The sequence below is a fragment of the Megalops cyprinoides genome, chromosome 4 (genome assembly GCF_013368585.1).
Source record: "Megalops cyprinoides isolate fMegCyp1 chromosome 4, fMegCyp1.pri, whole genome shotgun sequence".
Lineage (NCBI taxonomy): Eukaryota > Metazoa > Chordata > Actinopteri > Elopiformes > Megalopidae > Megalops > Megalops cyprinoides.
The window spans coordinates 5,952,156-5,969,780 of NC_050586.1; the positions used below are offsets into that span (position 1 = coordinate 5,952,156).

At 44.8% G+C, this 17,625-nt stretch overlaps 2 protein-coding genes across 2 annotated transcripts; one reads left to right on the forward strand and one right to left on the reverse strand.

Annotated features, from left to right (window-relative positions):
- Positions 1–3,367: 3,367 nt before the first annotated feature.
- On the reverse strand, positions 3,368–7,337 carry LOC118776838 (60S ribosomal protein L35). The gene is made up of 4 exons (XM_036527433.1): positions 7,303–7,337; positions 6,200–6,336; positions 5,310–5,391; positions 3,368–3,563 (listed from the first exon to the last, which is right to left on the reverse strand). The coding sequence occupies exons 1-4, from the start codon at positions 7,303–7,305 to the stop codon at positions 3,414–3,416; spliced, it is 372 nt and encodes a 123-aa protein (XP_036383326.1). The 5' UTR covers positions 7,306–7,337; the 3' UTR covers positions 3,368–3,413.
- Positions 7,338–9,691: 2,354 nt separating this feature from the next.
- On the forward strand, positions 9,692–16,126 carry LOC118776756 (actin-related protein 2/3 complex subunit 5-like protein). The gene is made up of 4 exons (XM_036527288.1): positions 9,692–9,831; positions 13,488–13,560; positions 13,953–14,129; positions 15,446–16,126. Exons 1-4 carry the CDS (start codon positions 9,692–9,694, stop codon positions 15,506–15,508), a joined length of 453 nt encoding a protein of 150 aa, XP_036383181.1. The 3' UTR covers positions 15,509–16,126.
- Positions 16,127–17,625: the final 1,499 nt, after the last annotated feature.

The window sequence follows — 17,625 nt, forward strand, 5'->3', positions numbered from 1 at the left end:
AATCTTGTGTTGTGGCAATTTGCTCAACAGTGACCCTGCTTTATAGGAGTTATTCCATGAATGCCAGCCAACAGCACATTAATTGAAGATCTTCTGTGGAAAATGAGCCTCTTACAAAGGCAGCTCATTATTAAACCGGGATTGACCCGGGAGATGCCTTTCTCACTCTGAAACTGAAACTGTGACCCTCTGTTCTCCTATCTGTAGGGGACCTGGGCCTTATCCATTAAGACCCTTTAAAACTTCTGTCAATCACGCCTGTTATCCCCTCGCCGTTTCAAAGGGCCGAATTACAGTAAACCGGGCTGTTGGTCCCGTTACCGGGGAAACGCCAGAACCCTTCTCCCAACACCGCTGTCATCTGCAACCCCAGCCATGGCAACCAGGAAGGAACGTATCCTCCGAAGTCAGGTTTTTTATGAGAAGGTGGGCTTAACCATTTTAAGACCGTGTCCACTCGCAAGCCGGGGGTTTTGAGTACATGTACACAGTTACAGCCTGTTATGATTTCACTCGCACACACGAAACCTGTTTCCAAGGAACCCCAAATGACGTGTTAAATCTTTCTTGTCAGCAGCAAATGCTCCTTGGTGGATTTTCCTGGATTTTGGACAGGACACATTCCTCAAAAGCCTATGCAAAGCCAAAATGAAATATACGTTGTAAAAAAAAGGGAGGGATGGGGGAGACCCTGACATTTCCCATAAAGGTCTTTATTTTCTCAGTCAGCTTTGCAATTACTGTACAAGTGTTCTGGTCACAACACTCCAAGCACCAAACCTTTGGCGTGCAGCTGATCCCCACAAGGCCCCCTGTTTGCAGAGCCAGGGTAATCCTTTTCCACTGCCTCCCCAACACTTCACGCTATTTGCTGATCCCTTGATTTCCTCCCATGCCAAACCACCAATTACCCGGTCAAGCCTGCACAGGTATTTTACTACAGGTAAACACAGGGGATTAACCATGCAAATATCAAAGCCAGGATAACCACCCCCCCCCCCCCTTACTCACCAAAGATGAGTGTGTTACATCTATTCTTACTCAAATAAACCAAAATTCTGGAAAAAAATGGAGCCAATGCATAAATTTCCCCACGTTTGGATTATTTTGCTTATCTTTTCTAATTGGACCACAAGTGACTGAACTAAACTTCATGGCAATGCAAGCCAAATCTAACCACAGGCAGATTTTAAAGGTATCCCTGTGCTTTCTTTCATTTCTGTTGTCACAATTCCAGCAACTCTGCCTTCATTTGATGTACAGCTGTCCCATCACAGCAGAACCCACTAATTCATGTCCACCCCATCACTTTTTATTTTGAACACCCCTTAAACATTAAAATGCTCAATGAACAATTTACTCCCACTTTGATTAAATCCAATAAAAAAAATGAACTGTTACATCCACGCTTATAAATGATCTGTGTACCCCTGGTCACATGTGTGGAAACTTTCAGTTTCAGCTCCAATTCCAGATAAACTTCTGCCAAGGTCTGGGAACATACTGCAATACCAAACTGCACTATGCTAGTGATAAAGGGGCATCCACTGCTTATCACAATATATACAGCCAATGGAGCTTTTTAATTATATACACACACACACAAAGCACCTACCTTACACAATGCAAATCCCCTGCTCTGGAAATGGAGTCACAAGTTTAACATGAGCAGCACTGGTCAATGCTGATAGCGAAATGGAGGGGTCTCTTCAGTCTTGATGCATCCTGTGGGTGTCTTTGCTTTTTTGGTCACGTGCGACGTATGCAGGGGAGCATGGGTCTGTGCGAGCTTGTCACAGCTGTGTATGCTGTAGAGACAATGAGTGAAATACCTACCAATTTCTGAGCAGCTAATATGTTTCTGCCTCTACTGGATGGGATTTATTGTGTTCACAAATTTTTTTTTATAGAATTTAATTACTTTCTACCCTACAAAGGAATAAAACTCCCACATATAAAAGACCATTATTGTATGAAAGAAATAATATGCATTTCAGGCTAGATTGCTTTTACTGCACAATAACAATATCTAATGCGTTACACACAAGAATTTATGTTTCTTGGTAGTACTGCCTTGGAGATTAATCCTCCCCGCTCCATGGCCAAGATGAGCGTTTTTGTTGACAACTGTTAATGACTGTCTTTTCCAGTTGGTTAGGCCATTTGCACAGTAGAGAGAGGGACTGCACTGACAGGCAAGTGAAGACTCAAGGAATACAAACCAGACGTTCTAGTATGCGCTAAAGCAGTGTTTCCAAATTAGATTTTGCAAACCAAGTAATAAGCCATGTTTCATTCTGACACCCTGAAAATACCTTTCCAGGTCTTTACCTGGTTTTTAACTTCAAAATTGTTTAGCTGTGATGTCACTTAAGCCACTCCCCCTTTTAAACAACACCAGTACTGCAACCGATTTACCACAAACCAATGCATGCATCAACCTATTACATACTGTGCTCATGGGATAGGAATCAATCACTTCCTCTCTACCATCTCCACACCCTGCTAAGTAGAAAGCCATAGCAGCAGCAGAAGTCAATCAGTAATGGCAGCACCGAAAAGAAACTGACAATCTGCCAGCATTACATCACGAGGGTGACAGCTCACCATTACAGTGGGGAAAACCCTAACGAGAAAATCTGCCCGGTGACGATTTCATTGTTCAGAGGTGAAATATAACCAGCGATGACGCTCACAAATCCTTTCAGCGCAGGATGACCTGCTGAAAGGGCAAGCCTTGCTTTTCTCTCCGCTGCTGAACAATGAGGCCATCCCCACACAAACAGTGGAGCATGCATGCTTTTCTGTGGGGCTGCTGCTGTCAAAGTGATCTACCAGCTGGGGATGATCAACTTTTTTTTTTTTTTTTAAAACAGGGTTCGGTTACTCCATTCCCTCCGATAAAAAGTTCTACCAGAGTGCAAGCCTAGTTTACGCTAGGCCAAAGGGGAAGTCGAGATGTAAGCTGACGGGTTCAGACTGCTCAATCACACATGCAAGTAAATAACCCAACAGGAACACCAAATATTAATTTCTGGGTGGTTCTTTGACCATTTCTCATAGCAGTGAACAGACACTACAGCACATTTGAAGCACCTAGCATCCACATATGAATTGCCATCCCAATTCTCACTGGCTGTGTGTTGACTTGAACAGCTGTACAAGTAAACTCACAGCCACCCAGCTTCCTAAACCAAGCAACTGCTCCTAGATCAGCCAAACTGTCATAACCTCATGACAACTTTCTAACACAAGCGTGTTTTTCTTTCTTTCTTTCTTTCAGAGCCAGATTCAGAGCCTTTTTTTCTGTGGTTACAGTGAAAGGCTCTGAATCTGTAACATTTACATTCAGACAAAATTCAGACAGTTTTTTTCCGGTTTTGTGTGTTTATTAGCACTGGAAAAGCACGGCTTTATGCCTTGACAGCAAACTTGCGGATGGGATACAAGCGCTCCTTCCTCTGCATTTTCTTGGTCTTCAGACTCTCTTCGTGCTTGTTCAACCGCCGGCGAAGGGCGCGGGTCTTTTTGGGCCTCAGGTCCAGGGGCTTGTACTTCTTGCCCTGGAGAAGAATAAATTCACAAGGAAAGGCAAATAAACAGAGGAGAAACGGAGCTTTGTCATTTCCAATGATCCTGCCTTAAAAATAACTTTACCTCACATGCTGTCCGTGTTAACAGCATAAATATTCTGAAATTCACAAATAACTTGCACTGTTAGGTTTGCGAGCCTTGTTGGCCAGTACCCCAGATTTATGCGCCAAACTGTGGCACTCCAGAGTAGCTGGCCACTCCCCTTTCCAGAGGTCAGGAGAACTGCTTTAGCAAGAATATATTCACACTGCATCTACAGGGGTGGAGAGCAGTGCTGGGTGATGGTCTTGCAGAGTGTAATGCAGGCCTGAAGTAGCACGGCCAGCAGGGAGATATGCAGCATTGGCTACGTTACATGCATTCAGCAGACGCTCTTACAGAGCAGGGCGACTTGCAGCGCAATAGAACATAAGTGTATCCATTCAATTTAAACGAGCAACACCGTCAGACCAGTTGATACTTATCGGTTTGGAAAAGGTTGTGCCATTTCAGTTTGAACTAACAAGTCATACATGTTCACAGTTTTGCCTTGGCTCATTGTAATTACTGGTTACAATGTATGTCAATTAGCTACTGCTTAAAGGCATGTAGTTATATGTCTTAAATATGTAACAAGAGTGTAACTAACATGCTGGGTACTACAGATAATTGTATTGTAGTTAATGGGTTAATGGCGTGCAGTTTCTCTTGTTCCCAAATTACAGTGCAACTACGCTGCCTATACATCCAACTTAATGTAACGTTACCAAAATTTCTTTTGAAATACAATTACACTACAAATACATTTAAAAAAGGTATGCCAAACCCACATCATATCTGTCACTCTAAAAGTATGCACTCAAGAAATAAAGAATATGTATATCAATGCCCTTCCCCAAGCAGCAATAATCCGACATCTTGTATGAAAAATTAAGACCAAATGGTAACAGCACAACCTTTTCCAGACAGAAGCATTTTGACATGTGCCATCAGCAAAGGGATCTAGGCCTAAGTGCGCTAACCCAGCTCATCTGATCATTTGTGCCACTTCTACAGAGGTAAACGTATTTACATTGCTGGTGTAATGGCAACACCTATCACGCGATTTTTCTGTCAACATGTATAAAAAGTTTGCTTTAAATGTCTAAACCAACTTCCTACAGTGGTTAATCAGCAATGACTGAAACATCCAGTCAAGGTCATGAAAACCGACCAACATAACACGTCTACTGGCACCCATACTCAAACCAGAATGCTCAATGTATGTGCACAGCGCAAAGCAACACGCACAAATCTGACACCAATGTGGAGCACCCTAAATCAGCGTTTCCCAACCCTGCTCCTGAAGGCACACCGTCCTGCATATCTTCTATCTATCCCTGCTCTACCTACCTGACTGAACTCATCAGTGGCACTTTTGATTAGCTGAGCACACCTGATTTAGTCAAGCAGGAAGAATACATAGAAGATATGCAGGACAGTGTGCCTCCAGGAGCAGGGTTGGGAAACACGGCCCTAAATGACACGAATGTCATCAAAATGTCATTCAAACAACCGCCATCCACAGCCATGACATTCAGGCAAGCCACAACTGGCCATGTTTCCAAGTTAACTGCAGCTGCTACTCCCACCTTAAATAAAAGGCATCCTCCATTTCATCAAACAGACAGACAGACAAATGTTCTTTCTACTCCAACCAAAGCCGCTGTGACAATGGTTCCATGCGTTACTGTTACCTTGTAGAATTTCCTCAGGTTCTCTTTCTGGGTTTGGTTGATGACAGTCAGAACTCTGGCAATGGACTTGCGGACAACACGGCTAAAAGAGGGGGGAGAAAAAAAAAAAAAAAAAGATGAGATGAACTTGTGCCAAAGCTGTATATATGGTAATTGATCTGTAACAAACACATAGGAGTGATTATGCTTAAGATGCCCTGCACCATGTGGAAGGAGAGTGCTGTTAAACTGTTATACTGTGACACAGTACAATGCCCTCCTTCCAAATCTGCCCACGGTGCTCAAAAATCGTTTTACGCTACACTGATTTACTAGTGAAAACAGACCCACTGGACTGTGTAGAGGCTTGGATAGAATCTTAAAGAGCCTTGTCAACGTACTCCTCTAATTACATTACTGTCTCACTGTTCTTTCTGTAAAATGAAGAGGAGCCAAGGAAAAATTCAGTGATGGAAAACTGGGTCTGACTTCAAATTTAACACTTAAATTGCTTGGCGCCTTCGGTATATTCACTATGACAATTTGGCTGAGAAGCCGCACAAACAACTCAAAATCATTTTGCGAACTGCAACAGGATCCAGAGAGACACAGCAGTGGGCAAGGAGGCAATGCACATTTGACCTCCCAGTCTCATGTGTTTTGGGTGGCACAGTTATTTGTACAAATGATGAAACAGTGGCTTCATGAACCCCAAAAACCACTGGTGCCATCTAGTGTTATCAGGTTATCGCTGATCTCAACCATTCACTCTGTTGTGCTGCAGAAGGCAAACACTACGTTGGTTAAACCAGGTCAGCCGAAAGACAGCACACAGGAGCTCCACCCATTACGGGATTCATGAAGCCTCACTCCCCATCACAGACGCATCTCCCAGACACTGCCACACTCACATCTTGGAGAGCTTGGAGGCGGCTCCGCCCGTAACCTTGGCGACGCGCAGCTGGGAAAGTTCCACCTTCAGGTCATCCAGCTGCTTCAGCAGCTCCTCCTTCTTCTTACCGCGCAGATCTCTGGCCTTAATCTTTGCCTGGACACAAGCACACCGCATGCAACTTGTCATTACTCACATGCACAATAATGTAAAACCGAAGTTCAAACAAATACCATTACATAACGTAGACAAACTCGTACACAGTCCACTGCCGTCATATTAAACCTAGGGCACTGCTATACCATGTGTCCACACCACTTTGTTGTAGGTTATGCATCTTCACCAAAACAAGCATGTTTAAAGATTAATTAATGATCAAATATTAAACCTTAAATACTTTCCGAAGTGCAACAAGGAAATGGCTACCATACAGGCCCAACGCTTCAAACTGGCCACTCTTTCATAAACAAACCACACGTCAGAATGCATTTTCATCGTGGGAATAACGCGAATGTAGCCTGAAATCTGTGAAATATTACTACACTTCCAGGTAGCCTCTGGATAAACTGTAAAGCTTCGCCAAGCTCTAGCTGACTAGAACACCAGCTTCAAAAGTCAGCTCGCTAGCTAGGTAGTTCACTCTGTAGCTACATTATCACACTGAACTCAAAGACAGCTAGCAAGTTAGCTCCCTACCCATTACTACACACACGCACGCTAGCTGGCTGGCTAGTTAGTTAGCAAGGCAGCTCAAGCACAGGGTACTCCCCAACGGCTGGATAATATTTAGCTACACACAGATACACATTCAAAAGCAAAATAATGCAAACGAATGCGAAACTGTAGTTCTTTACGCGGACATCTTTTTGTCAGAGGAAGTTCCGCTGTAACGTGCGCTGAACTAAAGTCAGCTAGCCAACACCGTCCGACTACAACGTAACGTTAGCGAGAACGGAGCAAACATCCAAGTGTTTCATCCAAAAAACGTGAACTCATACATCTAATATATTCTCGGTTGTGTATATATGAGGTTTACTTAATGTCTTTACTGGTTACTGTGCTGTTTGGGTTCTACATTTTCAAAGATTAAGATAGATTCAGATACTGGAAGGGAATTCTCACCATCTTCGTTTGCCTGACTGCCACAGGAAAGGAAGTGAAAGGGTCAGAGCGAAACATCTACCGGGTTACAGGCAAAACCATTTTTTCGCAGCGCAGGGGTGAACGGAATGTTCCATTTTATTTAAAGGGTTAAAGACGTAAAAAATTAGACCGCGCTCATTGTTGGTGTGTTACTAACCTATATTACATTACAGTGACTTTATAATAATAAAGTAGAGTATTCCAGTAACGTGTCATTGAGTTTTTTTCCCTCAGATATTTCATTAGAAGACAGTAATGGAAGACGTATCATTTTGAGTAAATGTACATTAACTAATATTGTAAGTTAAAATATGTCTATAACAACATATCTCTTCTGTACAATTCCATGATTTTTATACTGTATGTATGGTGCATTTAGGCTAAAGTAGTGAATAATAATTATTATAACTACAGAAAACTTGAGCACAACAAACAAACTGGGACAGTGGTAATTATAATCATGTGGGTGACATCTGTAAGGATGTTCTATCAGGGTCTTGTCTAGCACAGGGCAATAATATAATAACAATATGACAACTTTGTTTACTGGAAAACACTGTATTACAAGGATTAGCTCAATGATAGTGGAGAAGGGTAACATTCAGGAGAGAGATCCATTCCAGTTACCCACAGGGTATATTTAGCCTTTCAAATCAACAGTTAAGGCTGTAATTCAATTGCTTTGCCCAGACTACAACAAAATAAAGGTGCTGATTAACACTGGTCTATGGTGACAATGTATCTTCATGTAATATAAATATACACTCCAGATAAATTATAATGAACAAGACATCAGATCAGGAGTCCGAGACCCATGTTTTAGTAATGCTAACTACAGACAAACTCAACTGCACTACCACTGAAGAAGGACCCCTAACAACAGTTACATATATATTAGGGAATGTGTCCATAAAAACTAGTTTTCCACACCAGTGGAAATACAAAATAAGACAATTATGTATCAGTCATTTGACCCCAAAATAAAGTTTTGGTTCTAATAGATACCTCTATACATGCATACACCAGTACTTCTAATACTTGCATGTTTAGTGTGATATGAATTATCACTGACTCCTGCTAATTAAATTAAATACTTAGGATATTGAAGCCATGTATCCAAGTAAATTGTTGTATCCACTAGGAGAATGTGTCAGGGAGCTGAGAGTGAATGGCTGATTTGTTATAGTTAATGATTAAACTTCGCCTTTGACATACAGCTTATATATTGGGGAAAAAAATGTCTGAACATATTTTTCAGGATACCCCAAGACAACCTTGTACATTCTTCAACTACCTGTGCTTTTGAAGATATTAATATATTTATTTAGCCTGAAAGCGTTTTTCCAATCTTAATCTTAGATGTTTTTTTTTTTGTTTTTTTTTTTTTTTGCAAAACTATGAATTGGCGTCAACAGTCCCCATTTCAAAAAGAAAGTGAAATGACATTACCATAATATCGACAAAAAGACTGTACGGCAAGATTATAAACAATTACTTAAATGATAATATGCCTGCATGCTGAGAATTAAGAATACCATTTTAGAAAATACATTGTTCATAATTGTGCATAAGCATAGTAATGCTAAGGACTTGTGGTTGAGGTGATAACCAGTGTGTTGGGGTAATGAAAAAGATCATTTTCAAACCCATCACTAACCACATCTGTTTGATCACAACAAGGGATACCAGATACTGGGGCGGCAGTGTAGCATGGAAGCATAGCAGGACTCGTAACCGAAAGGTTGCCGGTTCAATTGCCCGCTGCGCTGGGGCACTGCTGCTGTACCCTTGGGCAACCCACACTTGCCTCAGTAAATATTCAGCTGTATAAAGGGGGAAACATGTAAAAAAAAACGTAACCTATGTAAGTCGCTCTGGATAAGGGCGTCTGCTAAATGCCAATAATATAATGTAATGGAGATGTAGCGAAGCGGTTGAACTCGAAAGCGGTGCATGGTACACTCAGATCAGTGGATTCACCGCTGGCGCAGAGGAATCGCTTCAAAACTAAACCGGCGGAGAGTGCCTATTTGCATTGCCAGGTTTGGTAGTATGAGGTAGTTCCGTTTCCGTTAGATCCTGGTGAGGGGAGAGTCCTGTGACAGAGAGAGAGGGGGTGGGGGGAGAGGAGGGTAGAGTGTGTATGTGAGAGTGGAGAGTACTAGGCGCACTCACTCTCCCAGTGACAGTGCGCAGGGGGTGCACGAGTTGACCTGTTTATGTTTTGCGATAGACGTGACACGCTACCTAGGCGCTCTCTATTGCACCATATTGATACCAAGTTTTACCCGACCCAGACCGGTGCAGGAGTGGATTAGGTGACGATCGCCGGGCTAGCCAGCAAGCTCCGCTTTCCCAAGTGACCCCCATGGCGAAAAACACGCTCTCGTCGCGGTTTCGGAGGGTTGACATCGATGAATATGATGAGAACAAATTTGTGGACGAGCAGGAGGAGACGGCTGAGCAACAGGGACCGGACGCCGCCGAGATAGACAATCTCATCAGGCAATATCCTTTTTGACGGGACAACGGGTGCTTATCTGACGATTTCGGATCAAAAAAAAAAAAAAAATTCCAAACGACAGCATTGGTTAAAAACAGTGCAGAGAATTAGAAAACCGTCAATGTTATCTAGCGTAGCAAGCTAGTGTAGATAGGCAGTGTTACTGGATGCAAATGATATTGATACATTAGCCAGTAGTACGGAAAATGATGTGAAAGTCTGCATTCTCTCACTTTAACATTAACTATCAAAATCGGACTACCTACGGTAGCTCTTTTAGGCAGCAGTATTGCCCGTGGCTAAATACTACACCAACTACAGCTATCGAGAGGCTTGGATAGTGGACAGCTTTTTAGATCGAGATAGCGTACACATGGCAGGTTGCTCCAGACCCAGCGGTTTAGCTAGCCAGTGTTAACTCGCTGTTTAGGTAGGTTATTGATATCAAGCGGCAGACAACAGTTAAGTCTGTAATTTACAATGAGCGAGATATGTGCATTATTTGGAGTTACTGTATCGCAAGCTTTACAGTGACAGCGGCTCTCTCGCAGTCCAAACCAACAAACCAAGCACCTTCTGGATCAGCGGACAGGTTTGCTCCTAAGTGACCGTGGAGGTCATGACAGCCGAAACAGTGATGTTACGGTTCGTCCGTCGCCACGTTTTAATAAGGACCATCTTTATAGGTGAGGATTATGCAAATCTATTTGGCCTCCCAATTTTACTTTAGAAAACATCAAGTGGGGCGTCTGTGGAAATGTTAAAAAGATTAATAAAGTGAATCGTTTTATTATGTTCACACACCAACAAATGAAACTGATCTGTGAACATGTAAACATGTATCGGTTGAAATAAGGCAATCGTGTGGGGTGGAGATGCTTCCTTTCACAACCCTATTCAAATGATCGAGCCGTCAGTTGTACGCCGGGGACATTTGGTATTATGACCGACCAGCAGCTGTTACGGGACTGGTTGGTAACCAGAGATCTTATCTGATTGTGGGTTACAGCTGATGTTATTTCTAGCGGTGTTATCACTAGAAGCCATCTGCTGTGACACTGCCTGGCAGGCATAAACTCTGAAACGGCAGTAGAAGGGGAAGAGGTGTTTCAGGGACCCCTTGGGACTTTTCAGCATTGCCCTTGAGACCGAGCAGACAGAGAGCTAAGAACGGAAACGTTTTACAAAGACAGAGGGCATTGTTGTGGCTAAAGCCTGATTTCTGAAGGCAAACTTCCTTTGAACAGCTGTGCACCACCAGCTGTATACAGTAAGCCACTCAATGTTTACACTCCATACTGTCTGCTTCACCCAGTACTAATCTGAACGCTGACATTCATGGAGGTAAGTCAGATCATATATTCAGGCTGTTATTTCTGTGGGTTGACATTACGGCCACTGGACTGAGAAGACATTTCTGTCGGTTTTTAAAGCGTGACAGGTGGCTGTTTGGGGAATTTTATAATTTATTTTGTGCTGAATCTCTGCTTCCGTTCCACTCTCGTTTCTGTGGCTCAGCGGCGCTGCTGGGAGGAAGCTGGGGGAGAGGGTCTGGGTTCATTTCTGGCTGCAGAATCCCGTGTCAGTGGCCCCCGGAACACGACTTCCTAACGCAGCCCAAGTCCGGCTTCCCCTTCTCTCTCCGCCTGTCATAGTGACGATAACTGGGGCACATCCTGCTCCGCTGTCAGCTCTGCAAAGCCCTCTGGGACACATGCAGCACCGGGAGACGGCCCGCTCGGTGGAGCTGTCTGAGAAATTGGGCCATTATAAGGCGTGAGTGTTCACCCTGCTCTCACACGCTGAGAACAGGGAACACTGTGTGTCTTATGCGTTTCTCTAATTAATGCACACAAAAGGGGGCTGAACACTCTGCCAGCGATTGGTGATGAAGACCTTAGGTGAACGCATTATGGTCGCATTGGTTGAATGGGCTCAAATGCCCTCTCTGTATCAGATGGTCGCAGACATTCACTTTTAACAGGGTCTGATTGGCTAGTCCCAGCTAGTCAAGTACCCAACTGCTGCTAGTCAATTCTGAGCCCTTGAAGGCAGTTTTCTGCAGTATAAGACTCTGTTAGTGATGAGCCTGGGCAGTTAAGACTGCAGCTGCTAGACTGTTCCCTTTCCTAATGGATGGCTATTTGAGAACAGCCCTCCAGAGAGTATATTGACTGAGTGGTGCTAACAGCCTGGCATTGCCAGGCGGGCACTGACATACCAAACAGCAGTCAGCCCTATGGGGTCTCCTGTACAGGAGCTTCCCAGAGCTATTTGCACTGTCGCCGTTAGGTGTTTTTTTTTCTTCTTCTCTTGAGGAACAGAAAACGATGTGACGGTCTGTACCGAGAGCATCTCCCAGGACACGCTGTACTTCGTCTGTCACGTCGGCAACCTGTTAGCGGCGTCCCTCCCGGCCAGCCACTCTCCGCTCGCGGCCCAGCTGCAGTCTGGCCGCCTCCTCGCCTGGCCGCGTATTCTGAATATTAAAGCCGTGCAAAGTGGGCGGGTCGTGCTAATAACACAGCCTGCTGCATCTATAATACATCGCCTGTTCCAGCGCAGGCCTGCCTCTGAAAGAGGAGGAAAAATGGTGTCTAATTATAAGTTCAGCTGTTTGCGGTCAAGTGCAAAATGAATAGATTCGCCAGTTGCGGCACTCGGTGTCAGACAGTCCGACAGAGCCCAGAGCCTGCAAGTTAGAAATTGCGTAATGCTGTATATTTCGTTTAGTTTATAAGCTGAGGCAAGACAGGTGAACGGTGTTGTATTACAAGGGCAACAGGTGTCTGGTGGATCTTCCTAAGGGAAGGCAACAGGAAGCACTCTGAAATCATTTGAATCTCTTTGGAGGAAGGTTTTCGTGTGTTGAAAGATCAGGTGGCGCTGCTTGCCAACTTCCCTCTTCCAGCCACGATCCTCAAACACGCAGCCACATGGGGGTGAGGGGGTAGTGATGATGCAAGGGACAGCAGACAGTGGGTCAGAAGTGAACGCTCCTGAACCTTAAAGCAAGGCCATATGTTTCCAGGTGGCAGTGGAAACAAGCCAGCCCGATTCTGCGTGGAGTATAATTTGACATGATGTGTGTTCACACTCAGTTCTCAGTTTATCCTAACGTGCTGCTGCTTTTGATTGGATCTGGGCTTTGAGGTGATGGTAGACAGTGTCATCGCAGTCCCCTGCGTCTGGAGCCCTGACTGGGTTGTGTAAGCGGCAGGCTTGCCCCCGGGAGCCTGCAGTGGAAAGCTGAGCCCTCTGCCAGAGACTGCGGTGCCAGACAAACCACATCCATCATCCTGCGTTTCCAAGAATCTTGTCCATCTTGATGGATGTGCTTTCTTCTCTCTCCTGAGCTTTGTTTCGGTCTCGCTGGCTGTCTGTTAGAGCCTCGTCACTCATGTTGAAAGAGGAAACGTTCGCCTTACCAAGCGTCCAAGCACGATCCTGCACGCTTAAGAAATCGAAACCATCAGTATTCCGTTAGACGCGTCACGCTTGTTAACAATTCTGTGGGGAGTGATCGTGGGGTAACACTTAGCTGAGGAGTAATAGGTTGAATCATTTTTCTTTAATGCGTTTTCATCAATGGGTTGACTCCCTTCTAAATTTCTTCGCTCAGCACTTAGGATTGTGCTTTCCTTCACAAACTGCATTGCACAGGAGACATGATGACGGCTTTTCACATTGCACTGAGGAACCCTCCAATCAACAGTAAGAACCCGGCAATAAAGGTAAGCGGCTCTGAACTGACGATCTACGTTTCGGCACACGTCAGACTTGGGCTGGTCTCCGAGTTGAGTCAGCACACAGTTTAGGGGCTGAGCACTTAAATGAAAGCCAAACACCAGTGTGTGCGGGTATGTTGACACAACTGGGCTAGAGGCATCTCACCATGTGTGTGTCCTTCTCTGCAATTGGTGAAAATTGTTCACTCTTGAGCACCGGGCTGTTAACTGGCTGCTCTGTGCTCCCACCCCTTTACTCACAGTTAAGCACCTACCTGTAAAGAGGCCCACAGCAAACACTCTCCGGTTTGCTCTGGAGCCGGAGCTGTGGAGCTCACCCTCCCTCACCGTCCCTCACCGTCCCTCACCCTCCCTCTCCCCTCTCTGTGTGTGCTCAGGAGCGGGCGCGGGCCGTGGTGCTCCGGGTGCTGACGTCGTTCCGGACCGCGGACATCGAGGCGGCTGTCAGGTCTCTGGACAGGAACAGTGTGGACCTGCTGATGAAGTACATCTACAGGGGGTTCGAGAAGCCAGCGGAGAACAGCAGTGCCATCCTACTGCAGTGGCACGAAAAGGTGAGGGGGTGGGCGGGGCGGGGGACTGGTTGTGCCAACTGCTGCACTATGGCGCCCGGGTGTGCATTTAGTGAGGGGGGGGGGGGGGTGATTGCTGTTGTTGCTGTGCCAGCCCTCTGAGGTTCGAGCTCTTAAACGTGTGTCAGATTGATGGATCTGTGGTGCCTCTCCTGCAGGTCTCTCAGGCAGAGAGAGGGATCATGGGAGAACAGATGGAGGTGCTTTTTTTTTGTTGTTCCTCTTCACTACAGCCTGCTCACAGGACTGACTCCTGTGGTGGTTCACTCAGGAGAAGCCCAAACAGGTTTTACCTCTTGTCCAGAGCAGGAAAGGAAGGGATGGTTGGCAATGAATGCGGCTGATGGTATCTATATGGGAAGGTGCAAAGTCCGTGGGATATCAGGGGGAAGGGGGGTGATTTGCATGCGTGGTTTCTTTTTGTTAATGACTGAATTGTTTCTCTCCAGTCTCATTGGTACCTCAATACCTCTGTGTGGCTCTTTGCTCAGTGGCTTGTATGTGAGGGTTCCAGCTTTGCCCCTGGTGCAACACCAGAACACCCTGCAGAGAATCGAGGGTAGTAGTCAGACAGCCTCTCTGCTGTGTCCTCTCATCCAAGCCTCTGGTCCCTGCAGAGAAGGACCTGCTATATAGCCCAGCCTAACACTAATTCCCCAGAGCCACTGTGGCTGCCTTGACATCACCCACCATGTGCCCATTATATAACATTTAGCCACTTGGTGGACTCTGCAGAGGTACAAAAGTACATATAATAAGGTCACATGAACACCAGTACATACAGAACACCACAGGTCGAATCTGTCAGCCTGTCACACAGTGCTGTAATAACCAGAGCCGTACTGAATACAGAAGCACTACTGTAAAACATTTTAACAGCCACTACAGTAACGCCCTGTGGTAATACACAAGGGAAGGAAGGATTTAAGTGTTAAGATTAAGCAGGAGTAGGCAGGGGTACTCAGACAGTTCTGCAGCAAGGGGTCGTTGGAAGGCCACAGCCCCAGCGCTATGTCAGATCAAAAGCCACAGGATTATTCTGTAAAGGCATAGATGGGCTCGCTTCGGGAGTTTGACAGTTTTTTTTTCTGGGTAGCAAATTAAACTTTTTGTGACAGTACATTTTTAGAAGTTACCCGCTGCTCTTCAGCTGAAACGCTTTCAAAGCACAAATATCAGCGCCTCGCTGCAACTCTTTCTAGACTGCCAAACTACTCGCTGCTACGCCGGTGAAGAAGTACAGTTTGTGATCTTTTCACGCGTTTCTCTCTTTTTTTTTCCCTCCCTCTCTCTCCCAGGCTTTCGCTGTCGGAGGCTTAGGTTCCATTGTGCGAGTGCTCACAGCTAGAAAGACTGTCTGAACTGACTGACTGAGCACCGGGAGCCGAGGAGGAAGAGGAGAACTGAACAGGAAGTCCCAGGGCTGCCTACTGTTCTATCTCTACACTGTTACGCCTTTCAGGACGGAATCCATTCAAATCAAGAAGAAAAAAATATATATATATAAAATAAAAGAGAGAAAAAAGGAAATGACAGGTTTGTGAAGGGGAAATATTCTTGTATTTAATGTACATTATTAATATTATTTTCTATATCATATATGGTCTTTGGGCATCCTGACATGCCAGTTTTGGGTTTGATTATTATTGAATGTGAAGATATGAGAGAATAATGAAGATTAACTGAAAAGGGCTGTTTGCAAGAGCAGCCATGAATACGCCATGGTCAGTGGCACAAAAGGGGCGGCGTACTGTTCGGAGTACAACAGGGTACTCCAACAAAAGCATTTTATTTAGCTGGCTTAGTACTGAATATTTAGATTTTATTCTTTTTTCTCATTGTGATTTTTGTACAGAGAGAAGCATACATTTAATATAATGCAATGGAAATGATTTGAATTCTTTTCTGAGGGGGGGAGGGGTCATTGTAAAGTGCCTGCGACAATAAAGCTCATGGATCATCTTTTTTTTTTTTTTGGAGGAACTCATGTCTTTATCACCCACTGCCTGATACCGCGTTTATGATTATTTGGCTTGCTTTGCAGACACTCCTGTCGTGGACAGCCCTGCTTAAAAATAACTGTTTACACAGCTGGATTCAAACCCGCAGCCCTTTGGCCAGAGGTTTGGTTCCCTACCCACTGCACCACTGACTGGCCTCTGGCTACATCTCTACTGAGCTCCAGTGAGAACACTCTGCTTTCTGCACATAAAGTTCCTTAACTCACAACTGTGAGAACTGCTCACTTACTGTGACTCTCTCTGCAGTGTCACTTTGTGAAAGTCTTGTGGGTTTGATTGTCCTACTTTCCTTTTTTTTTGGGGGGGTGAGGTAGGAGTTGGGTGGCTGGTAGGGGCAGAGGTGTTAACTGTGACTCAATCCAAGGGTCAGACCAGCTTTCCTTAGCCACAGCCAGCATAAAATACAACCCGTTTGGGCAACAGCTAATGATTGGGTATGAATGGATTGACCCCACCACAGTTGGCACAAACCAGTCCGCGGCCAGCAGTGAGCAGGGTAAACAACCGGGTGAGAAAAGCTGCCTACAGCACAGTGGAAATTCAACACTGCATATTTATTAAATCCGTGTCAGGATGTCCCCCCTCACCCCACCCTTGACATGTGCCACTACACAAACAAAAAATTTAACACCACACAAAGACCTCATTTACATTTGAAGCCTAACTTTTAATCAAACCAAAAAGAATATACAGTTATGCACATCTACAAATTAGTCCCCAGGCAAAAAGGAAAATTAATAGAGAAATCTCGACATTATTTCATGATTTTTTTTTTTTTTTTTTTTACAACATACAAGAAAAACAAACCCAAAGAAAGGAGTTGGTATTTGTTGGTATTAAGATGGTATTTGTAGTGGTACAGTAGTTGGTGTCAAAAATTAAACTTATTTGGTAAATTATACGTTATTTGTAGTGACAGTTTCAAGTTAAAATCCAGTCTGGATTCGGGCCAGTAACAGGGGGCTGTAAATATACAAGGTAAAAAAAAAAAAAAAGAAAAAAAAGTGCATTAGCCGCCCCTGTCTCTCGCAGCACGCATTTCTCTTGCACCGCCTCGACCGCTTCGCTGTGGAGAATTCAGTTCACGCAGGCAGTCTCATAAATAAACATCACGTCCAGAGACGCTAAACGGAGGTAAGCTCCGCGCCTTCCTCTCTCCAGAGAGACAAACGACACACGTTCTGGACAGGACGCTCCGCGCAGCCCTGTTCCCGCCTCAACATTTCCCAGCCGTGAAATAAAAACGATGCCCTTTCGCCGGCGACTGCGTCAGCAGAGAAGGTGCGCCAAAGACAAGCCTCTTACTCAAAAAAATGGATGTAATGCAGACAGCGTGGCCTGCAGACATAACAAAAGCACCATGCCACTGGGCTTGCCTCTGCTCTGCGTTTGGAAAAGGTTTGCAGCACTGGAGGAAACAAGCGTATGGAGGACTTCGGTGAATTCTTCTTCTCTCC

Excerpts from the sequence above, each read along its gene's own strand:
- LOC118776838 (XM_036527433.1), bottom strand. Across the intron at positions 5,392-6,199 it reads GCCTCCAAGCTCTCCAAGAT|CCGTGTTGTCCGCAAGTCCA; the intron begins GTGAGTGTGGCA and ends CCCCTCTTTTAG. Across the intron at positions 3,564-5,309 it reads ACCTGAGGAAATTCTACAAG|GGCAAGAAGTACAAGCCCCT; the intron begins GTAACAGTAACG and ends ATTCTTCTCCAG.
- LOC118776756 (XM_036527288.1), top strand. The coding sequence starts at position 9,692 with ATGGCGAAAAACACGCTCTCGTCGCGGTTTCGGAGGGTTGACATCGAT. Across the intron at positions 9,832-13,487 it reads ATAGACAATCTCATCAGGCA|AGGAGACATGATGACGGCTT; the intron begins ATATCCTTTTTG and ends ACTGCATTGCAC. Across the intron at positions 14,130-15,445 it reads TACTGCAGTGGCACGAAAAG|GCTTTCGCTGTCGGAGGCTT; the intron begins GTGAGGGGGTGG and ends TCTCTCTCCCAG.